The 25,232-nt window shown below is 35.9% G+C and overlaps 4 protein-coding genes across 4 annotated transcripts in view; 1 reads left to right on the forward strand and 3 right to left on the reverse strand.

Moving 5' to 3' along the window:
• Window positions 1-64: 64 nt before the first annotated feature.
• On the reverse strand, window positions 65-3,637 carry LOC108573033 (mucin-3A-like). The gene is made up of 2 exons (XM_017935389.1): window positions 3,563-3,637; window positions 65-3,364 (listed from the first exon to the last, which is right to left on the reverse strand). The coding sequence occupies exons 1-2, from the start codon at window positions 3,635-3,637 to the stop codon at window positions 65-67; spliced, it is 3,375 nt and encodes a 1,124-aa protein (XP_017790878.1).
• Window positions 3,638-4,261: 624 nt separating this feature from the next.
• Window positions 4,262-5,354, reverse strand: LOC108573103 (TM2 domain-containing protein CG10795). Its single transcript, XM_017935470.1, has 3 exons — window positions 5,060-5,354; window positions 4,741-4,822; window positions 4,262-4,606 (listed from the first exon to the last, which is right to left on the reverse strand). The coding sequence occupies exons 1-3, from the start codon at window positions 5,259-5,261 to the stop codon at window positions 4,330-4,332; spliced, it is 561 nt and encodes a 186-aa protein (XP_017790959.1). The 5' UTR covers window positions 5,262-5,354; the 3' UTR covers window positions 4,262-4,329.
• A 431-nt stretch (window positions 5,355-5,785) lies between these two features.
• LOC108573117 (myb/SANT-like DNA-binding domain-containing protein 3) lies at window positions 5,786-7,329 on the forward strand. The gene is made up of 3 exons (XM_017935484.1): window positions 5,786-6,114; window positions 6,368-6,594; window positions 6,929-7,329. Exons 1-3 carry the CDS (start codon window positions 5,846-5,848, stop codon window positions 7,327-7,329), a joined length of 897 nt encoding a protein of 298 aa, XP_017790973.1. The 5' UTR covers window positions 5,786-5,845.
• Window positions 7,330-8,777: 1,448 nt separating this feature from the next.
• Window positions 8,778-25,232, reverse strand: part of LOC108573034 — a 34,525-nt gene continuing 18,070 nt past the window's right edge. Inside the window, exons 4-19 of the mRNA XM_017935390.1 lie at window positions 24,756-24,885; window positions 24,520-24,671; window positions 24,061-24,336; window positions 21,516-21,815; window positions 21,170-21,265; window positions 19,626-19,812; window positions 19,086-19,547; window positions 17,227-17,795; window positions 16,328-16,506; window positions 15,706-15,854; window positions 14,870-15,016; window positions 14,703-14,792; window positions 11,772-12,141; window positions 10,812-10,981; window positions 10,592-10,735; window positions 8,778-8,982 (exon numbers count right to left, since the gene is read on the reverse strand). Coding sequence (XP_017790879.1) covers window positions 8,778-8,982; window positions 10,592-10,735; window positions 10,812-10,981; window positions 11,772-12,141; window positions 14,703-14,792; window positions 14,870-15,016; window positions 15,706-15,854; window positions 16,328-16,506; window positions 17,227-17,795; window positions 19,086-19,547; window positions 19,626-19,812; window positions 21,170-21,265; window positions 21,516-21,815; window positions 24,061-24,336; window positions 24,520-24,671; window positions 24,756-24,885 — 3,626 coding nt within the window. The remainder of the gene's footprint in view (window positions 8,983-10,591; window positions 10,736-10,811; window positions 10,982-11,771; window positions 12,142-14,702; window positions 14,793-14,869; window positions 15,017-15,705; window positions 15,855-16,327; window positions 16,507-17,226; window positions 17,796-19,085; window positions 19,548-19,625; window positions 19,813-21,169; window positions 21,266-21,515; window positions 21,816-24,060; window positions 24,337-24,519; window positions 24,672-24,755; window positions 24,886-25,232) is intronic.

Below are 25,232 nucleotides of genomic sequence, written 5' to 3' on the forward strand. Positions count from 1 at the left end.
TTTTTAATTTAAAATATTAATTTATATATGAATACTACAATAAAAATTTGCTCATGCATGCGTTTCACATGCGTGTCAGATGTTTACTTGTGTGCTTCAATAACAAGTTCCTTATCCTATATCTCCAGCGTCGCTCGATCTTATCAGTGATATTTAATACTGCTGACGCTATAGGTAATACAATGTGTTTTGATATCGTCCTTCCCGAGTATTTCATTTCCGGCGCAATCTCAGTACCTTTCCCTGCAACATCTTTTTTTGTCTTGTTCTTATCTGTAACATGAGAATGATGCTGCCTATCAAACGATTTTGAATATGTTTCATTGTCAGTGGAATTCGATGACTTTCCTGTACTTCTAGCATCCGATTGTATCGATGTTAGAGAATTATTAGCTGCATAAAGTGTCTTACAATTAGCTATCAATTCTCCAGGACTAGTAATTGGTTTCATTATCGGTAATGGTTCACTTTCTGATGAAATTGATTTAATAGTTTTACTATCGCTCAATGTTGAATGGGTCGTTGATTCTGTTGTTGACACAACATTTAATGTAGACACAGCATTGTCTATAACAGTTTCGTTAGTGGTTTTTAAATTTGGACTTATTGTTGAACTAGATATATCATTTACTACAAATATTGCTTTTGTTAATGGCACATTATTCAACATGGGTATAAGATTCTCCATTTGTCCAATGTTAACTGAAGTTGAATTAAACTCATGAACATTCTTTGGTGAACTAGTTGTACTCATTATATCAACATAATGTGCTGCATCAGTACTACTTGAGACACTTTCAGTAGACACAGTAGTAGTATTTTGTGCATTGGTGTCTGTGCTGCTAAATATTGATTGATTAGCAAAAATTGTTGGATCATCATGAATGTTTCTAATTTCAGAAGAAGATGATTCAATATCTTTTTCCGTTGAACTATACTGCTCTTGCAGAATAGATTCTGCTAAAGTAGTAATGTCTGGCAATGGATCATTTATGTCTGCTTTAGTAATTCCTTCTATTTCCTTTTCTGTGGTGTCAGGTATCTCTTTACTAGTTGAAACTGTTGGATCAGCTAGAATGAAAGATGATGGATCAGGAGATTTTTGTGCTGCAGATGTGCTGTACTGCCCTTCCAAAGGAGGTTCTCCTAATGTAGTTGTTTCTAAGAATGGCCAATCTGTACTTGTTTCTGTAGTTTGTACATCCATTTTTGTGGTACTGGACATTCCTTCCTTAGCTACAATTGTTGGATCATCAGGAATATTTCTAATTTTAGAAGAAGATGATTCAATATCTTTTTCCGTTGTACTATACTGCTCTTGCAGAATAGATTCTGCCAAAGTAGTAATGTCTGGCAATGGATCATTTATGTTTGCTTTAGTAATTCCTTCTATTTCCTTTTCTGTGGTGTCAGGTATCTCTTGATTAGTAGAAACTGTTGGATCAGCAAGAATAAAAGATGATGGATCAGGAGATTTTTGTGGTCCAGATGTGCTGTACTGTCCTTCCAAAAGAGGTTCTCCTAATGTAGTTGTTTCTAAGAAGGGCCAATCTGTACTTGTTTCTGTAGTTTGTGTATCCCTTTTTGTGGTACTGGACATTCCTTCTTTAGCTACAATTGTTGGATCATCAGGAATGTTTCTAATTTCAGAAGAAGGTGATTCAATATCTTTTTCCGTTGTACTATACTGCTCTTGCAGAATAGATTCTGCCAAAGTAGTAATATCTGGCAATGTATCATTTATGTTTGCTTTAGTAATTCCTTCTATTTCCTTTTCTGTGGTGTCAGGTATCTCTTGATTAGTAGAAACTGTTGGATCAGCAAGAATAAAAGATGATGGATCAGGAGATTTTTGTGGTCCAGATGTGCTGTACTGTCCTTCCAAAGAAGGTTCTCCTAATGTAGTTGTTTCTAAGAATGGCCAATCTGTACTTGTTTCTGCAGTTTGTGCATCCATTTTTGTGGTACTGGACATTCCTTCCTTAGCTACAATTGTTGGATCATCAGGAATATTTCTAATTTCAGAAGAAGATGATTCAATATCTTTTTCCGTTGTACTATACTGCTCTTGCAGAATAGATTTTCCCAAAGTAGTAATGTCTGGCAATGTATCATTTATGTTTGCTTTAGTAATTGCTTCTATTTCTTTTTCTGTGGTACTTGGTATTGATTGATTAGCTAAAATTGCGTCATCTCCAACTTTAATTGACTTATCAGTCGATATTTCATTTGTACTCATTTCTACAGTTGGTAGTTCAGTCATTTTCTCCTTTAAAACAGGTTCTCCGAAAGTGGTAGTTTCTAATGATAATTCATCGTCTCCTACTTCTGAAGGCAATTTTATGTCTTTCATGACCGTAGGCTCGTCTGTCCTTGCTGAGTACGCCTTAGTTGAGGCAGAGTCATCGGTATTCGAGGAACGTGACGTTTCCTTGTCACGTTTTGTCGATGTTGCTACATCAGAATGATCACTAACTTCTACAAATGCGGATGTTGGCGGTTTCATATAAGAAACAACCGTCGTTACAACATCGTTAGTACTCTGTGTTGTTGCAGAAGTCTCGTAAATATTGGTAGTCGTGGCGTTTTTTTCTTCAATTGCAAATATCGTTTCGCAGATTGTTACACTGCCATTTTCATTCAACGTAAAGTTTTTCGAAATCTTCACATCAGAATTGATAAGTCTAGTGTCGTTCAAGGGCCAAATATTTAACCATTTTTCCGCCTCCTCTAGCGTAAGTTTTTCTTTGCTAGTGCTCCATGCGCACATGGATGGTAAGTCTTCCGAACCTTCGCAATTATTCGAAGGTGTGCACATTTCCGTATCTATGTCATAAGCCATATTTTTCGGACAACGGAAGAAATTCTGGTGCATTCGATGGCCGTTCGTTTCACAGGTGTAGAATTGTGCACAGTCACCTGGAACTGGAAACGAGCCCGGTTTGTTGCAATCAGGTAGTTGGAAAAAACTGACGGTTTCCATTTTTGGATCAACGGTAACGGATACGTAAATGTCGTCTGGAACGTGGACGCATTTTTTTAGACGATTTTCGAAGTGTTTGCCGTGGGTACATTGCACCAAAATGGTCTTGTTCTTCTTGCAGATGTAGTAGTATCTTGGATTGGTACAGTGAGGCTTTAACGTGTTCGTACCGCAAGAAATTTTATTGTTTATGTAAAGCACTTTGCCACCACCTACTACACCTAAACATCGGCCTTCATCTTCGTCGAAATATTGGTTAATGCTGCAAGTTGGAGGTATAGGTTTCAAAGTCCTGCGGTGCCTGTGTTCTCCAATACTAGTAATGTTTGTATTTATACCACCTGTGTCCTGGAGACAAATAACACTTTCACAAGCATTTATCTAAAATGAAATAGATTTACTATTTGGAAATAAAGTATTTAATATATTGTCTAACTTGCGTGTATATTAGTTTGAAAGTGTAAATATTATCTGAGGGATGCTCTATATACAAAATGTTAGGTGTGTTTAATAGAATTATAAATAAAACGACAAGATGGAACGATAGAAGATACAAAAAAAAAAAGATCAACAACTTACAACTAGTTTCTTTACTGGCTGACAAACTGCGATTATTACAAATGGTAATAGTAAAAGTAGAATAAAATTCTTCATACTGGACGCTTCACATTAATGGAAGTTTCTTTCACGATTCAGATCAGTAAGCGTGTACCTTCTTATTCGCTGTTGCCAAAAGTTTTTATGACTGTCAAGGTAGCGTACAGCGGCACTTTTATATCGAAAAAACGTGCCTTGATAATAATTAAGCGCGATAAGTATGATTAACGTCATTTTCGACAGTGCACGAATGCGTGTAAAATCAAGAACATCCTTTGAAAATGATTATTTTTCACGTGTAAGTAAAATTTAAATGTTGCTGTTTTAATTAGGAATTTTATGCTATCAATGATCAAAATGTATCAATAAGCACGTCTTAAAAAATGAAACGTCACGATATCTAAGATAGTATATAATAAACGATAAAATAATGTAAATAGTGTTGCGTAATTGAGGAAAATATATTAAGGGGGAAAGAGAAATGCTTAGAAATAAAAACAAATATTTATTACACGACTATACTGGCAATAGGTAATAAGTCAGTAACAAATCTTTATATACAATGTTTCGTTGAAATACATATCTACAAGATGATCTGTTTGTTCATTAAAATAGTGTACACAGTAATTTGCTTCCAAGTATGCTGAAATAGGACTCGATTCTAGGATTGTGTATCGTTGCTCGTGATTGAAGCAGGGGCTGTACAATTTTTTCGACTGATCATTGTTTTCCTTATGTGTAGATATTGTTCAGCAATCATATTGTGGCACTCGGTATGTAAAGTTATTACTTGTCACAATATGAATTCCTGCACCATAATATGGCATCACATAATGTGAACCATCCGCAGGTCCTACAACTTGTGTTGCTATAAGAATTACATCAGCAAACTGGCCAAGAAAGAGAAATCCTAAAGTACTCAGCTTTAGGAAGCCTAATGCTGGATACCCTAGGTAAAATCTATCTGCCCCAAACATGCCAAGAAATATAGAGAGTAACAGTGATGTTTCAAAGGAATATCCATTTCTGTAAAGACATATAAGAGAAAAAATGTTAATCGGTATACAATCTCATGTATTGAAGTTCCAAGTATAATTATCTTTACGATGTTTCTAAACATTTGTCACATATTTATAAACCTTATAAAAATGTATACTTACGTCCATTTACAGGGAATGTCCTTCTTGAATGTATTATTCTTTGTTTCTGTACAAATGAGGCCATCTGCAGCCAAACATAACACTGACAAAGAAATATGTAATTTATGTTTTTGCATATGCAGGGTTATACATGTTATGAAAATACGAAAACGAACAAAATACTTCTACATCAATAAATAAAATGATAAAGGAAACTTCAAAATAATCAATAACTACAAAATAAACATTTTAAAGATTGCAGTACTTGTCAAATATAGGTTAGGTTGAACTTTGTCCCGTTTTCCATGTAATTATGATTGAAAACAAAAACTTCATATACCTTTGGCTTTATTTTCCTTCGTACAACCTTTGGGCTGTTGCGTTTTCGGATCTATGAAATCATAATCGGGATGAGGACAGATGTACTGTCCCATTCGTAGGTTACTGCAGTCGATTTCATACGTGTAATCCACACCATTGCTCAGTGGTATCGAGAGAAGCAGCAAAAGAAGTCCGCTAAGGAATTGCATCAGATAGAACATGCCGTTTCATTTTACAATTACTGCAAATATCACAGTGTCACTCGATCCACTGCCTCCCGTAGTTCCGCGATATCCTATACATGTTTGTTGTATTTTGAACGTACTGCCATTACAGTGGTTTTCCTCTGGCGCCAACTGCTAGAACTATTCACGAACTATATTTCATTTTCTCTGGCGCCAATTTTTCCAGCAATATCAAGCACATTCTGTTGACGAGTGAAACACATTACAAATGCAAAGAATTGTCATTTTAATACTTGAATTATATCGGTCAAGGTATTTAACTTGAAATATACAATTTTTCTTTTCAATCAAGTGAAAGCTAAACACGTTATATGTAACTTTCATTGAATTATATGTTAAATTTAATTGATGATTATAGTAAAATGGTTAACGTAGATACCATACAAAAGAAAGCAAAATTCTTTGTAGGAACATTTCACAGAAGAATATTTCTAGATATCTTAATATGATATTAATTATAAGTGAAATTCATACAACCAGTTTGCTGTTAAGTTGCGTTGGTGGGAAGAGACAAACAGTGGAAGACCGCGGCAATAGTTTAGCATTTTTTCCAGATTAAAATGGCTTCTTCGTCGCTAAAAAGTACTCGGAAAACCTACAGTTTCGAGGAGAGGGAAATTCTGATAACCTTGATAAATAAATACGAAGATATCGAGGATAAAAGGTCCGATCCGATATCGATGTATAAAAGAAAATCGGCATGGTCTCAGCTTGCCAATGAATATAATTCTACGGTAGGCCCACAGGGAATGCGTTCAGCCATACAATTAAGACGTTGTTGGGAAAACATGAAAGCCTGTAAAAGAAATCGCGAAGAAAAAAAGTTACGGTAAATACAATTGCCATATTTCCTTTTCACTTGTATCGTTTTTGAAAAACGCGGGAATATTGGAGTGCTTATATACACGGTGTCCCATTTGTCATTATCGTTCCAAATTTTATTTATTAATTTTTTAATGCAATGTCGTTAAAGTATGCGCAAAGGTTCATAAGGAATTTTCAAAAATTCGAGAAAAAAATTATTGCAACAAAAATATAAATATGAGTTTATGTAAAATAATCTTGGCATCGACATTTTTCAGAAATATTTCAAAAAGTTTTTGTCAACTGTCGAAAGATCGCACAAGGTCTAAAAGCTGGGAAAACAGGAATTCTTTACCGGAAGTTCCCATACCTACCGGAACTGTAGGCCTACCGCCAAATGTTGTGTTTGAGCCGAAGGAGTCAGAACCGTTCACGTTACAAACCGTTTGCACATTAAAGCCTTCAAAACAGATGTCGAAAGAGGAAAATAATTTCAAAGATTCAGGTTTTATTTGCATTTTCCTTTTATTCTACGTTATTATAAGAGACGCCACTTTGCTTTCTGTATCTTCGAATTGAGTTCAGGAAGAACGAATAGGGTTTAATATTCAAAAGCTTTATCCTTTTTACCTACAAAGTGAAGCTTTCCAAAAGCTTTCACACTTCCTACTTTTGCACCAAATGAAATTTTAGATGAAATCTAAATATTCCAAATGAAATCGTCCAAAACTTTCAACTTCTTTTCCATTTTCCAACTAAACTTTCAGAATCTTTTCATTTTTTTTTTTTTTTTGTGATAAGTTAAAAACAGATTGTTGATGATTCTTTTGTTACCTCAGATTCTATCAGCAGCAAGATCGAGTCGAACTTGTTGTCGCACAGTACAAAGGTGGACTGTCTCAACAAATCGGTGAAGGACATGGACTCACCTGTGGTCGAGCAATTAGACAAGGATAATGCTTTAGAGAAGAGTCGATTAATTTTCAAAACGAACGCAACACAAACGTTGATCTCCCCTCGGATTGTTCACGACCAGCCTCGCAGAACGAAGAGGTCCCTCCACAAAGAGGAGGAACTGCACGTATTGGCTCTGTCGGAGGCACAGATGAAGGTCGATATTGCTGCTATGTTGAAAGAGGAGGCCAGGATTAAATTAGAAGAGGCTCACTATCGGAAGGAAGAAGCTAGGCTAAGGATGCTTCTTTTTACCTATAAGCTCGATAGGATAAAGGAAGATTGACTGGAGAGAATAAAATGAATATACTCTGGATACTTCTAGCGATGGCATTGTCCACTTTTTTCTCTCTTTTCTTTTTAGGGTGATAAAAAAGTATTATATTAGATTAGAAATAAATGAACCATGGTGACCATGGTTGTATCCGTTTATTAGTAATTTTCTTCTAACTACAATTGAAACGAACATCGTAATAAATAGAGGCTCGAAAAGGTTGGTTACTTATAATTCGCATAATAGTATTGTTTACACGCGAACAAGTAGCTTTCTTCTCCAAATTCTCGCAGCTGGGGATATACATTTCATAGTTTATTTTTCTCTCGTTCTGCAAAGATAACTTAAACCCTAAATAGAGGTGTAGATTTTAAATTGTTGTATTTTCGAAAACGTCGACTTATTACAGATGATTATTTTACTAATAAGAATTTCTCATTTGGTCGCAGAAAAAATTGTAATTTCAATCTTGGATAAAGAGATTTGATATGAAGGATGAATAAAGAAGTCAATGCTATATGTATAGTTATACACAAATATTGCGTTGTTTTATAAGAAAATAACTAATTGATGCATCGTCATATCTCTACATAAGAACAGTTCAAACAATAACACGAAGCATGTTCAATTTCAACATTATAATAATTTGCATAAACTGTCTGTACTCGTATCAAACCAGTGGGAGTATACTTGTCAGAGTTTAGTGACGTAGCAGTTGTAGCTGGCAGTGATCAATGAATTTGACTAGCAGTGTTTAAAATCTTAAAAAAAAAAAGAGTAACAAAGAGGAAAGCCTACGTCTTCCAAAAATAAAACCAAGGAAGCCTATATGTTCAAAAATGAAATTATTAAAAAATATAACTGTTAAATTATCATTGAGATCCAACTCTGTCAGAAAATCGTGCAATAACAACTTTTTATATCATTACAAAAGATCTGTCGACATTTCTATTTATTTCTTTTGCTTTTTAGTCTATAACTTTGGACCAACGATGAGTATATACAAGGTTTGATAAAAAAAATACTCAGGTTGTAAGTGCAACTCAATATTTCTTAAGTCAAGAGAAAAACAGATGGTTACAGTGGTTTTCTTTGCCTTTGCAATATTTCAAATGGAACTCATTGAAGTACAGTTTCAATTTTTAACGAAAACCAGTCACCATTATTTCCAATCCAACGTATTCACTCGACTTGGCTCTGTGTGACTTATTTCCTGCTTCTGAAACTGAAGAGTTCATTAAAAAGTTCAGACATACGTTCACTTTTCAGACGATTCTAGAGGCGAAGAAAAATTCGCAAGCTGATTTGAAAGCAATTTCTAAAAGTGTCTACAAACTGTTTTTCAGAAATTTTTAGAATCTTTTATTAACAAAGTTCTATGACGCTAGTCAAAGTATTTTTTTTAAATCAAATCTCGTATGTTTCAAGATGAAGATTCCACGAGATCTGTTTGGTGTCCTTCACATCAGATGGAAGTTATCACCGAGTGCTGGTTTTGGCGACGAGCAACGAGCAACCTCGAACAGTGATGGATCGGTGTATATCGGTTCGCTCGGATCGAAGCCAGTTCTTCTGCTGGACGACAATCCAACAGCACCCTCCAGAGCGGTCGACGATGAGCTCACTCGTTGACCGATCACGTTGCTCATCGATCTCGAGATCGATCTGCGCATCGAACAAATGTATATCAACTGGAGGTAATAAATTAGAGAATAAATCAAGCGCCCCGCTAAAAGCGCTGAAAGCATTAAGCCATTCGTCAAATATGAAGGACGTATTTTTGAATGAATCCATTGTGTACGGAATCCGCCGTAGAGTATGAGTTTAATTTAAAAATGATTGAAAAATGGCGTAGTTTGTTGCTGTTTGTTAGGTACTGGCCTTGAAAAGTTCATCTACACTTGTTGAATTATTTATTTAATCCTAGAACACTAACGTGGCTCTAACGGATTTTGTTTTCATATGTACTTTTCTTTTCATATTTTCACTTTAAAAATATTATTATAATAACTTGTTTTGTGCTTAAAATAAGCAATTTTTGTAAATTTAATATTAGTAGAGTTAGTAAGAAAATAGAAATATTATTTCATGTCACAAAGAATTAATCTTAATATTCCAGAGTTGATTATTAATAAGCTAAGTATTACAAGTGTACTGTAAATTTTCCAATTTCGATTTATGTTGATGCAGTTTTGAATTTCTCAATATCATTTCAGTTTAAAATTGGATTTTTGAAAGGCATTCGTCCATTTTTACAAAATCTATAGATCGTACAGTAGAGCTTTATGCAGAATGATATGTAAAAGATTGAACTGTAATATCCTATGGAATATTCCCAAGACGGTAATCAGTAAGACCATACATAAAATATCAAGAAACGTAACGTAACATATGCTCTGCATGTACAGTATTGTCGCGTTAGCTGGCCACCACTCGGGAGCACATCTATCCAACAATCAAAAAGGGTGGTAGTGTTCTGGAAATCCCGAGTACGTTTCTTGTCCATTGAGTGCAAGTGGAATAAGTAAGTAAGTTATTTAGTTTAGATACGTAACGCTTGAGACTCACTCCACGAAGTCAGTTTCAAAAACTGGTAAGGATAGCGGCGGCCAACTAACGCGATAGTACTGTATATAGGGTTGTCCGATAAGAATTAGCACTTGAATATCTCGGTTGTTTTTGGAGATATGAAAAAGTTTGATTAGCAAAAGTTGTTCAGTATAGAGGGGGTTATAATAAGGCAGTAGTAATTTTTCTGCAGCTGGAGGAGTCTCAGAGATTTCAACGTCACCTCCACTTTTTTAAATGAAATTGTATACTTGGTTATGCATCAGTTGATGCAGCTCGACAATTTTGCCAGTAGTGTATTTTCTGCTTTCATTAAATTCAAGACCAAATCTATGAGTTCATATTCCTTTGTCCTTTCTTAGATTGATGAATATCTTCAAAAGTATTATACATATAACCGTATATATTTTAATGTTCACAATATTTACTATAATACTATAACATTATTCATATTTTTTAATAAAAATTGCAACGTTGTACTATTATTAATATTTTTTAATAATAATTATAACGAATATTTACACTGATGGTGATAGTAAAATGAGACATATTCATTTATCAAAAGATACAGATTCTAGACAAGCTTTAATCGTTGTTTATATAAATTTGGAATTTCTCTTGGTTTTAAAAAAAGCATGTGTATTTCAGAATAATAACAAGTCGATATGTGTGGCGGACAGAAAGACGTCAGGTGAAAATTACGTACGTGGATTGAAACGGTTTCTGAAGACCTGTTCTCAAGAACGAGAAATTGTTAGCTCGACTGCTGTAAGCATCGTCAGAATGACTGTTGCGACTGCACGCTTTATCCACTCTGCGATTCTTCGTGATCACCGAGTAAGCGTATTTTCTGAAACGATAATTTACATCAATTAATTCTCGTTTATGCGCATGTCCAAATTTCAAATGCCATCGACAATCCGTACCTGTAAATCAGCATAGATAACAATACTACAGAAGCTAGAAGTACTACCAGCACCGCCACTGCTGTCACAAGTCCGTAGTACTCGTTCGGTGTTATGCAAACGTTCTCCATGACAGTAGTTTGTCTTTCAACTACGGTTTCTTCGTCAATGTCCATCCTCGAGTCTAAAACCTATGATAAAAACAATTAATTCAACGATGGAGTTTTATTTTGCTTTCCGTGTTTACTAATTCGAATTATATTTTGCTTCCCTTGTTCATTAATTTGAATTTTATTTTGTTCTTAGTGTTCATTAGTTTGGTATTTAAAACAAAACCAAATATTCAGTGTCTTTAATTGACGGCGTAAAATTTGATAAGGTATCACTGAACACGTATTGAAGTTTATAAAATAAATGTTCAATTCATTAAGGCGAACATAAACATGACTGTGGCGTTTAAAGATATACTCACACGCCTACACAATGTTACCTGTTTTGCCGTAACTTTCATCCCAATTATTCTAGGACACTGTGAAACATTTGTTTTTGTGTTTTTACTTCTTTTTTTGTAAATCAATATTCCATTTTTATGCTTAAAGATATTGAAAACAGTCAAGGAGATGGTTAGGGAGACTCGATCAAAAAATATCTGGGCTAGCGTCATAAAACTTGGTTGATAAAAAATTATTCCAAATCCTCTGTACCAGCACCATTATTTTTAACGCCTTTTACGCTTCTGAAAACGTTCTTTGTAGGCACTTCTAGAAATTTTTTGAAAAGTGCGTCCTCAAAATTATAAAATAAATCACACAAAGCCAAGTTAAGTGAGTATGGTAAGTAGAAAATAAAAGTGACTTCGCTAAAAATTTAGAAGTAAGGAAACTCGAATTACAAAATTCCATTTCTTGAAAGGAATGACTTTTCGATATAAACTCAATGCCATTTACCTCGGTACCTACCTTATGTAGGTTTGATATGTACCTCTATCATTTCCCTTACGTGTTCCTCTTCTTCTTCCTCGTCTATAGCATCGTTCTCTTCGAGGACCGTAGAATTTGACACGGAGAACGTGTCGTTCGCATTATTTTCCGTTGCAGTACTTATTTCGTTTTCCTCAGCGATTGTGTCGTTTTGTGACACGTCCCTTCGTCGTCTTCCAAAGGAAGGTTCGCTTCTTCCTGTGCCACCTGAACAGTAGGCGGGCTGGCACCCGTCTCGACAGGTTCGTACGTTTGCCTCGAACACTAAGAAGTTGGACTCTGGGATTTTGAAAGCGTTGAAACGCGCCTCAAGACTGTCTCCGTCGCGTAGACGATCTAGTCCCGGGAACACGTAATTGTCTACCGGACAACTGCGTGAAGAAAGTGCACCACCATCACAAAAATCGTTTTCTTTAGATACTTCTTTCTATCGGATTACCTCGAAATCACCGACAAACATTTCCGCGACATTTTATCGTTGATATACACAACTTATACTGACGAATGAAGTAGCAGTATAAGTATAACATAACATTTCATTATTTTATTATAATTTTATAATAACATTTCGTATATATGTATATAGGGTGTCGTAGATTTTAAGGGCGAAACTTTGTCAGTATATTCTATGGGTCTAAATAAGAAAATATATAAGCATAGGTCGTTTAAAAGATTATTAAGAGTTATGAGAAAAACACGAAACACACAGGGAACATTAGCAAACTTGCGGTTACTACGATAGACTGTAGGAATATACTAGCAATATTTACCTTTAGTCTACATATATACTATAATATCTAACTTTCTTATTTAGACCCACAGAATATACGGCTGTATTTCATATAAATTTGGTGAATATTATGGGATGAGATAGTAGATCTGAAATATGTACACTACCGGCCAAAAGTTTGGAATCACTGAGCATTGCAATTTACACAAAAATTTCCAGAAAAAAGTCAGCGACTTTGAGAATTTTTTATCATTCGAATCAATTGATACGAGATAAATTGATAAATGTAGAATTGAGATAAACTTGTATATCTCTTGTATATTACACACTGTCGACGAAAGTCGGTGTCAGTGAAATAGCGTTGATGAAAACATTGTCGATGAAATGTTTGTCAGTGATTTCAAGGTAATCAGAAGTGTTATAAGTTTAAAAACCCTGGCGTATTCTTTATATCTTTATAAAAAAGTAAAGTAGCAATGCGTATAAATAGTTGACGAGTAATGTAAGATGGTCGAGTTTAGTGAATTACTCTCTATAGATATATTAAGAGGTTCAAACGAACGAGGTCAGTTAGGTAGATTATACAGATATTAGATAGATTAATGTAGTTAGGTAAATAAGGTAAATAGTGTATACTAGGTAGATATTGTCTATCAGTTAGACTAGACTAAACGCGTGAATTAACCCGACTGGAATTTCAGTTAGGCATGACTAAAGACGAATGCAGAAACGATTAGGCATACCTAAATGCTGCAAGCCTAATCGTTACCGCATTAGGTCCTAATTCGGAAGGAATGATGCATGCCTAAGTTGGGCATTCCTAACAGTTGCCATACGTGGCCCAAATGGGGGTGGCCGAGCGCACGCTTAGGTTGGTTTGATTAATTAGACGAACCAGATAAACTATGTGGATTAGATGAATTGAGTAAATCAGGTATATAATGTAAATTACAGTGAAATGATGAAACAATTAGAAGAAATTAATACAACAGATCAGGTAAGGTAGGGTAGTAAGGTAGATCAGGTGAACTTTGATATTGAAGATGATGTAAATCAGGTAAATGAAGTAAATTTTGTAGAACAGCTAGATTCAGTAGATCAAGTAAATGAAGTATATGAACGCGTGGGGTCTTCGTTGACCGGGTTTATGGCAAGCTCTCACTAGAAGGTTATTTTTGAGAACAGAGACGCTTCGTAGCTCCGCGAAAAAATAAGTAATTTCTTACAGAACAATGCCTTTAGAATTTCGACTTTTCCGCGTCCTCAATAACCGAAGACGTGTCATAAGGAAAAGCGCGCTAAGGGCGCAATGGAAGGGTGGGTGACACTCAAGGGGCACGTTGATTGGTAATTTGTACTTTCGTGAAAAATCAATTAGCGTGCCTTCTTGCACTTGGCGGGGAGTCACTGGGGACTCCAGAAAAATTCGGGGATCAAAGATTCTCTTGTGCGAATAACAGACACTCTCCAGCCGTTCCAGCCATTAGAGTCAATCGAAATCGAGACTTCACCATTTGCGCTCGACCACGTTCTAGTACGTTCGAGTAGAATAGATATCCAATCAGTTATCCAAGATTAATTTGGCGGGTAACAGTCGCGAACGCGAGTTTTTGAACATCACAAAAGAGCGCGACGCGACAAGATATATCAGTTAAATCAAATAAATTGCTTTAGATAGATCCTATAGATCAGGTGAAACAGAATTCATCGATTTAGCAATGGAGGAAAACAAATTAAATACAAATTTTGTCCGTCAATAGAAAATGTGTGATTAGATACTGTTAAAAATCTTGTGCACCATCAAGTTAGCAGAAACGTATGCTTCCATAAACTATAATATTTGCTCTTATTTTGAGTACTTCATATACTCTCGGGGTTTGTACACTAAAACCAGAAGCACCCTGTGGACGTGAACAGCGAAGTTCCATTACCTTGATTGTTCCTGTTGTTAGTGAATCAATCAAAATTCCTGTGTTATGTGCAACTCAAGGGTCGAATATCTTTTACGCCCGTTATTTTCACTACGGAAACAGAATTTTATCCAGTTTGCTAAAGTTTCGTTTGAATGCTTATTGGAAAATACACGAGTGTATAAAAATATAAAACGAAAGGAATTTCAATCGATTTGTTATTAATAGAAACAATCAGATCGATGAAATTCAAATAGTAAATAAAAACTATAATAATTCCTACGATACTTACCCGTATCTGTCTATAAGCTGAACACTTCTTCCAGAGTATGGATCTCTTGCTATTACATTGGTAGCAAAAATATCTGTCACGTAATTGTACCTATAGAAAATGTCATCGTACAAAATTTTCAATTTTTCAGAGATCCTTACTGAAGCATAAAATAAAATGTTACACACCCATCCTGAGCTTCTAATCTAAAAGTCAGTGGATCACCAACTGCGATGGTCGTCGTGGGTCTACCTTGGTACAGAATCATCAAACGTACGCGCGAACTTAGGGTATTTTCCGCTGGAAGGTATTCAATGGGGATTGGAGATCCTGATCTACACAACATAAGAGCAGAGTCTGTTAGTAAAAATTTCTATTAGCGCTTCTTGAATATTAAGGACGTGGAAAATGGCACCTTAGTATCTTACCTCATTAACCTTATCACTTTATGTAAAAACTTTTCATATTTTAAAAATTATAAATGTGAAATTTATTTTTGAAAACCTTTGATCTGTTCCAATTGTTTTTCTTTACTTGCTCTAGGCGAAATGATACAAAGGTGCCTCCTTATTACGTTATAAACTATACTCAAATTTGGAATCATATTTGAATTGAATCTCAATAAAAAAAAAAGTTTGTCGAGCGTGCTTGCACCAGGACTTATGTTACATTAATGATATACATATAATACATCGACGACTTACAGGCCCTGAATGAAAAGTCACGTGAAATTTGCGCGGCACTCAACGTTTTAAATGAATGAGAAGAAGAAGGAAAAGATTCCAGAAACTTTTTGTAATACAGACGCTTATTTACTAAAATTATTTTTAAATTGTTACTTGGCAATTTTTATTACAGTTTTCAGAGATAACTTCACGATAGAATGTTTTTCGTTTTAATCGTTAGTTTATCTGCAAATCAATTTTTTCGATTTCCTGAGACAAAGGTTCAGTGAAATTTTTTCCTTCTCACCCATTCAATTAAATATACCGGGTGCAAGGCACGGTCTCTCAATCGATATGACCTGGCATACCCGGCACCGATGTAGCCGGATGTGACGACAGCTTCGCCAGGGCCTCGAAATAGACAGGTGAGATTGAAGCGTTTGTCCCTTCCTGTCTGCACGTAGTCGGAGAACTGTACAACGACGATGTTCGTCATTGTGTCGCCATACTGTAATCGTTTTCTGCATATAATCACTATTCACAACGTACCCCATAAAAAGTTTGTTGAAAAATTTCTCAAGTTTCGACACACTCACGAGAGAATTAGAAATTTTAGTTGAACTTTGAAACGAAGTTGAGAAGTCACGTTAAAATATTTATTTTCAGTTAAATATGTTTAATATTGAATTCTTGACATTTTAATTCTCCTTTGTATTCATTTTATTCAAACGTTATTCATTTAATAAAAGTTCTATTGTCAGGAATTGTTAACTTGAACAGAGACGGTGATTTTCTTTCTAGATTTAAATTTAACAAAGTTTGGAGGAGTAAAAATTTCCATAAAGAGTTTTCACTATTTATAGCGACGGTATTCTCCTTCCTAAATTTTAATTTATCAATGTACGTCGAAGGAAACATTTTCACGAAGAATTTGTAAAAATTGTCGAGACATGTTTGAACAAACAGGGACAATTTCCTTACTCTCTGAGTGCCGCACTCGGGATAGCCCTGAGGACCACTGATTCGAAGTACATTCACGGTTCCCCCGTTCCCCCGGAAGAAGCAGCGATCGTAATAGCCGTAAGTGTAAATCCGGCCAATGAATCCTTCGGGCGTCCTTAAAGTAAATTCCATCCCGTCCTCGCTACACACTTGACTCACTAGAACGAGCAGAAACACAATTTACTATCGCTCTTTAAAGGAAAAAAAAAAGGAAAAGTGCGAAACTAAGTGTAACTTTCAATTTTCAGCATGAATATTCAAGAAACGACCCTCTCCTACGTAAAAAAAAAATCTCTAAATCTCGGTTCAAATCGAAGGAAATACTACGAAAATTATTTTAAAAGTCCGTGGCTTAAGTATGAAAAAGTATCGCTACATGCTTGTCATTTTTACTGTATATTATGTCATCATTTCTGTACTGATGTACAGAGTTTCATGGTTCTGTCATTTTTACACTCTCTTTTACAACTGGCGAAGCAGAGGTGTTTTCACTAACGAAGCAGAGATGGACACAATTCGTTCCCCACTTTTGTTCATCTCTATAAAAGAGAGAAAGAAAGTGACAGAGGAATGATACTACATATTACACAGTAAAAGTTACAAGCACCTAGCAATAGTGCTTCACACATAAATCGGAAACTTTTCAAAACAACTTTCATATATCAACGGATGTGACCAAACAAAAAGTAAAAAAAAAATTGATCTCGGAAAGAATAGACGGTTTATTTCTCCAAGCTCAGTCCAGATGACAATGTTCGACAATATCTGTACAATAATTCAACAATTGCATCAATAACTTCTATAATATGGACCGGCTGTGTAAACGTCCCTCCACGTGATCCACGTAGCTGGCATCCATGGTCGATTACGTCGCTTACCGTCCAGACACTCTGCGTCAGCACCCTGTCTTCCGTTGTTCCTCTCGTAGAAATCATAATCTGAGCCAGTGTCGTAGTACAAGGGGTTCCCCATGTCCATGTCTCTGGAATCACGGTCACTCAGTTCGCAGTTGTCCCTCTCAGCTCCATAGGGAGCAGCGTATGGACGGTAATTGAAGGATCTGCACACGAAGTCTCTGGCGTCTGCACACTCCCTTTCACACTGCGCCAACGAAGAAGCTGTCGTGTATCGTCTGACGAAAGGTTTACGGACCCTTGTGTGAGGTCCCACTTGTCGAAAGTTATCTTGTTCGTCGCATCTCGATACTAGAGGTGGACGTCCAATGATGGGACCACCACTGGTACCGAAAGGTCGTGAATTGTAGACTCCACCTTCACCTATATAACCACCACCGATGATTCCACCGTCGTTACTGTAACCACCGTAGCCTAGAGGACGGGTTGGGCCTGCTGCCCCAAAGTGATTTCGGTCTGGGTGAGATTGAGGACTGTAAAGATCGTCTACGGGGTAATTTTGTGGGTATCCTCCGTGAGACGTTGGTGGGTACCTGAGAATGAAGAGAGAATTGGGTAAAAATTTTGTATTTCAGGCTTGGGGGAATTGAATGGAAGTTCGATAGATGATTTGGTAACGAGGTAGAGTATTTGTAACGGGTGTGGCAATAGAATATGACAATCTTCGAAGAGATATTACTGTGGCTACATTATACATTTTTATGAAAAATATAGTTGCATAATGCAATTTATTAACTATTCAATTACTTTCTTACATAAACGTTTTACAAGCGACCACTTCATCAGTGTCTGTATTTTTGCAATCACGTTGGGAAATTCGATTGCTCGAATTTCATTAGTTATGTTTTGTTTTAATTCGCATGATTGATATTGTCATTATGTAAATGTTATTTTCAAAAAGTAATGAAATAATTGATAAATTACATTATCTAAATATTTTTATCGGCACAAGTGTTTCATTTCACTTTAACCTAAGCATTCCGTAATGACACTTTGAAAATCGTCATATTTTATGGCCGCACCTTTTGTATTAGAGGATGGAGGGAATTGTGAGGGAAAGTTGTCTTGAAGGTTCTGTAAAGAGGTGGGATGTGTAAACTTAGAAAGAATGATATGTGATGAAAGTTACGTTTAAGCTTTTGTAAGGAGATGGAGTATTTTAATGAAAGTTAAAGTTTAAAGTTGTAGAAATGGTAAGGTGTTTTTAAATAAAATTTAATACAATGTAATATTTGCCCCAGGACTATGTCATGCAATAATGTAATTGTAATTTGGTTGAATAATCCTTTACCGTGACGCAAATCGTTACACAGAACAGTTATTTTTATTTTACTAATAAAAGGTTTGTATGGTAATGGGTATCTATCATGAGCCAAATAATGAATATTGTAAAGCCTTCACACATAAGCGTCCGACGCTAACCCCACCAATTCTTGGGAATGGGACTTCGGAGTGGAGTTCGACTCCTGAATGTGAACAACTGACACTTGATATATCGGTATCCCACTCAGACACATCTCTCTTTTGTTTAGTTAAATTCACTGAAGTCACCTTCTCACTTAAGTCCCGACTGCGGACGCTTATGTGTGCACTACTGTATTCTTAGCAATATTTCAAACTGAAAACGAAGAATTTTTACAAGTTCACGAGTGATCAAAAATAAGTAAGCTTTCTATATTTCGTTGAAACTACGTAATAATTGAAACATTTGGAATTTCAGAGAAATGAGTATTTTTTGAGCCTACGATATTCAACTGTTGATGTTGAGAGATTAACCTTTTCTTAAAAAAAATGTGCAACAATTCTTTTTTTCTTTGACTCACCGATTGGGATAAAGGTCCTTCTCCGGAAACCTCTCGCTAATAGGATACCGATCAACGTGGGGCCTGCTGCTGCCTATACCAGAAGGATCCCTGATGGGATATCTGTCCAAAGGATCCTCTGGAATAGGATAACGGTCTATGGCGTTAGGATATCGGTCACTATCACTAGGATAACGACTTGGAGATATCGGGTATCGATTACCAATTCCACTAGGGTATCTGTTATTTGTTGGATATCTGTCTATTCCAGGATCGGGAATAGGATACCGATCAGGATGAACAGGACGACGATCGCCACCTCTGATGGGGAATCGATCAGATATAGGGTATCTGTCTGATGATGGAAATCGATCTCCAATTGGATAACGATCACTGGCAGGATAACGATCGCTTGTAGGATATCGATCACTGATAGGATAACGATCGCTTGTAGGATATCGATCACTTGTGGGATAACGATCGCTGATGGGATATCGATCGACAGGATCAGGAAAGGTATCACCTGCTGCTCCAATTGGGTATTGTCCATTTAGAGGATACCTATCGGGATATCTATCACCTGGATAACGATCAGGATAACGATCTGGATATTTATCGGGATATTTATCGGGATATCGGTCTGGGTAACGATCTGGGTAGCGATCTGGGAAACGATCTGGGTGACGGTCTGGATAACGATCTGGTTTCGCGCTGCTGCTGAATCCTTTGTCATAATCGTCTGGGTAACCTGTACGTACACGTGAAATTCATTTATGATACAATTTTTTGGTTTTCTTTTTGGTATTATTTAAAATTCTCTGGTGATGTAATTACACAAACGCACTGCTATTCGTAAGTATCATGACACCCATCATGTTTGGACAGAAAGTATTATGTTACTTTGCCAGATTTAATAACGCACAACAGTAAAAATGTATGTAAGTATTTACATATGCACTTGTTGCATTACGATATTTTAGGTTAAATACTTTTTTTTTTGGGTGGGGCTTAATAATTTTGTAACGACTGTCTAAACAATTACTACAAAATTGTCGAGACTTCAAAAAAATTATTCCTCCTAGAATCTCGTAATATAAAATTGTTGCTGATATGTGGTACTAAATTGGACGAAGAATAATATGCAATTTAAATCATACACTTTTTATACGAACATAACGAGTGTCCTGATACTTATGAACCGCAGTGTATACATATAGAGTGTGTCCGGTGAGGTATTGAACGAAGTCCGCTCTCATGTTCAACAGATGATCCTAGACAAAAAAATGTCACGTGTAGTATACATCAGTTTCGTTTCTTTAGTCAATTATATCGATAATAATATATTAAGCATAAAAGTCCTACACTGTGCGTGACATCTTTTGTTCAGAATCACCTGTTGAAGACTCTACATGCCTACGTTGTAGACAAAGTTTGTTGAATATCTCACTGGAGACCCTCTATATACAGGATGAAGTAAGACGCGGGGTACAGTCGAGCAGGAGGTGATTCTACATTTAAACATAAACCAAAAATAAAGAATACAGTTTTTACATAAGAAGCTTAGTTTTCGAGAAAAAAATTTAAATATTGCCTACAAACTGTTGCATTTGCTCATACTTTTTTGTTGGTAAATAGCGGTAACGTCACAGTTCGCAAAGAAGTAGTGTACATTTTCTGCAATTTAAAGGAAGAATTATACAGGCTTTCGAACAATTGAAGCAAGGGCAACTTTCAATAAGGACGTCATTTTCAACAGTTCATCCAGTAATGCACATGTAAAGTAGTAAAATCGTTAATAAACGTTTATATCGTGACATTGGCACTGCTTATTGGTACGAGCATGAAGCCCGGAGATATAGTCAAGTGCACGCGTACTCGAAGGATATTCAAATTTAATTATCTCGATGAAATGATATAATTTTATTCTTCATTTTCGGTTTACTTTTACACGTAGAATCATCCTCTGCTCGGTTGTACCATGCGTCCTGCCTTACTCTGTATATTTGTTATTAATTCTTAAAAGCAACTGTTAGTAGATTAAGTCTCATGTTGTCATGCTTTAAGAATTTTTAAATAGAGAGAACTGAATTATTTGTCTTGTTTACCAGGTCTTCCTAAGGATGGCCTGCCAAAATTCGTATCCTGCCCCAGAGGATCCGGTCTGTATCCTGGATTATCTCGGTCTCCATCTAAGTATTGATCTATTCATAAAATTTCATCTCAGCATTGCAAAAAAAAAAGGGTACTCAAATAATAACTTTCCACGATTAGAAGTACCATAATTCCTTCAATTAAACGCTACGTATAACTTTCTCAAAAATTGAAATCCTTTCTAAAGATAAATTTGAACAAGCTACATAAATGTCACGATATTGAAAAATTTCCAATTGACTGTAATTAATTAAAAATATGAAAGTTAGAAGCATGGAGTTGGAAGTGTTCAACACTCACGCATAAGATTCTCGTAATAATCGTAATCCGCATCGTAGATAATTCGATGCCCGTCACGCTGATTGAATCGACTTAATCGACAGGTGTGATAATGTTCGGAGTAGACGGCGCTCCGACATTGGAAGCTGGTCTGTCGAAGACACTCGTCAAGACATTCGCTCAGGCTGCGTCCGGTTATCTCGGAGTGAAATTCACCGCTGAGACGTGAGTTTCGATAACGCTGGAACGCGGTGTCGGGTCGTCGTCCATCGGAGAAAAGGTGCGACGTCGAACTGCTGTCTGGATATTCAGAGCCACGTGCTACGGACGGATCTACGCTTGGTAAGTTGGTATTGGTAAAATATTGTCAAGCACCGATAGATCGTTTCACCGTCATTCAGACTCTGGGATGTTAACCTTTTCGTAATCAGGGGGACATATACAGTAAGGAGTATAGCTAAATCAATAATCAGACATTTCACAGAAATCATTATCTAATCGTCGCAAATGACGAGTAACTAAAAAAAGAAGTTTCAATGATATATTACTAGTGGTCATAGTACTTTTGAACGCTTTCGTATATTCACAATGGTTATTTATTAATGTATAATGAAAAAATTGAAAAACTCAGTTTTGCACCAGAGTTGAAATGTTATACTAACATTGTAAAACAGGCAAAATATTTTTAGACTGTTACCGTGTTTTGTTTCCACAGTCACGGTACTTATTTATTACTGACCATAGCAGTCGGTTTGTTAAGTGCCGATTGAGTTGAAAACGAGGAAACTAGCAGTATGTATCGTAGAATAAAGTCGCTTTCTCATGTTATTACCAATAAAATTGTTTCTCTTTTACAACATGATTTATCAATCCGTTAGATTTCTGAAAAATATTTTGTATACTAATTAACTGTTCAACGTTTGTGGAAAAAGCATTGTAAGGACATGTTAACTGCAGCTAGTAGACGTCTGAAAGTATCAACAGGTCGAGATAAACGAAGCATTGTTTATTATATCACAAGTGGTGAAACAGTAACGCTATACTCTCGAAAAAGAATATTAAAGCTCGCATAGCTTTTGCAAGGAAATATAAAAATTAGACTACTTTTACAGAGGAAAAGATTCACTTGGTCGGAAGAAGCAAAAACTAATAAAATTTCATTATATGAACGTTCCTAGTATTGGATTCGTAAAGGAGAACGTCTTCAGTCACGTCATGCAAAACACATAGTTAAATACGGAGGTGGCTCTATCGTGTTGTGGGGATGTATGACAGCATTTGATATAGATACATTGTATCGGATTGAAGGTACTGTGAATGAGTATATGTACAGAAATATTGAGAATATGCCAATAATTGAAGAAGGTATTACCTTTCATCATGATCAATATCCAAAACACTGCTAAAAGTGTGCACGGTTTATCAATACGCAAAAATTTTCTGTCCTTAACCGGCTAAAAATCCTGATTTAAACCCTGACGAGGATTTGTGGAAATTATTAAGGAAACGAAGACAGGATTTTTATGATTGAGTCTTACCGAGTCCTTCAATTTTTGTTATTATAGATAAATACCCGACTAGAAATTTCAGTTAGGCAGACATTAGGTCCGCATTAGGCTAGCCTAATTTGCCTGTTAGGCCCGCATACGGTATGTAACGCAGACTATTCACGACCGCCTAATTGGGAAAGCCGTATTAGAGCTGCATTAGGCTTTCCCAATGAGGCCAACCGCATTAGGCCCATATTAGAATAGCTTTATTAGGCTATCATTGGGAGACATTAATGAAATCTCACGAGGAATACCTCATCAAGACACTGTATGGATTAAATTGTAAAAACTTTTATCTTGTTGAAAGCTCTCACGCAAGCGTATGTCCGACACTGAGATGTCTGTAAATATTCCTACATATAAGTTTGAGAGCCCCACTCCACCTAATTTAGGTGTGCGCTCGGCCACCCCCATTTGGGCCACGTATGGCAACTGTTAGGAATGCCCAACCTAAGCGTGCGCTCGACCACCACCATTTGGGCCGCGTATGGCAACTGTTGGGAATGCCCAACTTAGGCATGCATCATTCCTTCCGAATTAGGACCTAATGCGTTAACGATTAGGCTTGCAGCATTTAGGTGTGCCACATTCGTCTTTAGGCATGCCTAAATTACCAAAATATGTTAACTAATTTTTTTTATTAATATCTATTTTATACGGCAATAAACAATAATTTCGTTAATCAGAGATAGTGCTGTTGATCAGTTATGCTCCTCACTGTGTGTTCCACTGAAGTACTCGAACAATCATATCTCAATTTAGTATCCATTACAGACATAATGATCGGTAGATAAACAATGTATTAAAAAAAAGTAACTCAGTTACGAAAGACGTTGTTAAAAACTTCCTTTTTATATTTTAAAGAAACATTAATAATGGCTGCAATATTAATTTTGAATTAGCGGGAAAAATTCGACACCGATATATTTAAACAAATTTTAACCAGGAGTGATTAGAAGTATATAATATTTGGTATATCATGAAATATTAAGTCATTGGTAATATTTTATACTCACGATTGTCCAAACAAACTAAATCGTAAAAGTGGTGGCTGGGGCTGCTACTGATACCGATATCATCTTTTTGAGAAACAGAGTCTTCTTCAGAGATGACACACTGTCTCGTCTGTTCGTCAAATTCGACACTTCGACAGAAATATTTCTCTGCTCTGAGGCAAAGGGCTTGACACTCGTCTAAAGTAAGGTTTGTGTAAATGTCGACTTCAAATGGTCCCCGAAGACGCTTGTTTTCTTCTTTAACAAACACCGCTAATCCGTCACATCGACGTTCGGCTATGGAAATAAGAAATGTAGTTGATTTCAGTAAAAGAAATTAGTAAAAATTCAGTCAAATAATATATTTTCTTAAAATAATATCCTTCAAATTTCAATTCTTCTTTTTAGATAAATTCGTCAGATTTTTAATTGAAAGCTAACATGTTTTTTTTTTAAATTAAACAAATTAATAGGAAGTACCATTGAGACAGGTGTTTTCGAGATAATCAGAATTTGGATCGTCTTCCAGTAATTCAGGATGTGTTCGTCTCGTGAAACGACTCAGAGCGCAGCTTCTCAGAGCTGTGTCGTACGTAACAGATCGACAAATAAAACTGAACTCGTTCAGACATCTTTAAAATACGAAAAACATAATACATTTGCACGTAATTCATTAAATATTAAACTTATTATATTTAACGAAGATTTTTTAGTACCTATCTTCGCAATCTGTTCTATTCGCCGCACTAACTTCCTTAATATCCGTCAACGGGAGCTTTAGTTTCTTCCTAGGGTGTCTCTCGTACACGTAACGGCGATTAGGGCATTCCCGTTCTATCCTATCAGCTTCATACAAAAATATGAAAATAAAGAAATGCAAAAATTTGATTTTATCTTATATTATGAGAAAATAAATATCAAATTTAATTTTTTAAGTGAAAAATGAAGGAAATGTTAAATGATCAATTATGATCAATTGAATATGATAGAAATATGGAATAGAATGCTTGTCTGTATGTTTCCTATTAAATCGTAAACCCTTTGATCGATTTTTGGATAGTTTCTCTCTAGAACCCTGTACAAAATACAGGATGCCTCAATTTTTTCCGATCAAGCTTTGTCAGTATGTTCTATAGGTATAAGTAAGAGAAAGATGTTATATAAACATTAGGTAGTCTTAAGCTTTATTAAAA

The sequence above is a fragment of the Habropoda laboriosa genome, unplaced genomic scaffold (assembly GCF_001263275.1).
Source record: "Habropoda laboriosa isolate 0110345459 unplaced genomic scaffold, ASM126327v1 scaffold89, whole genome shotgun sequence".
Taxonomy (NCBI): Eukaryota; Metazoa; Arthropoda; class Insecta; order Hymenoptera; family Apidae; genus Habropoda; species Habropoda laboriosa.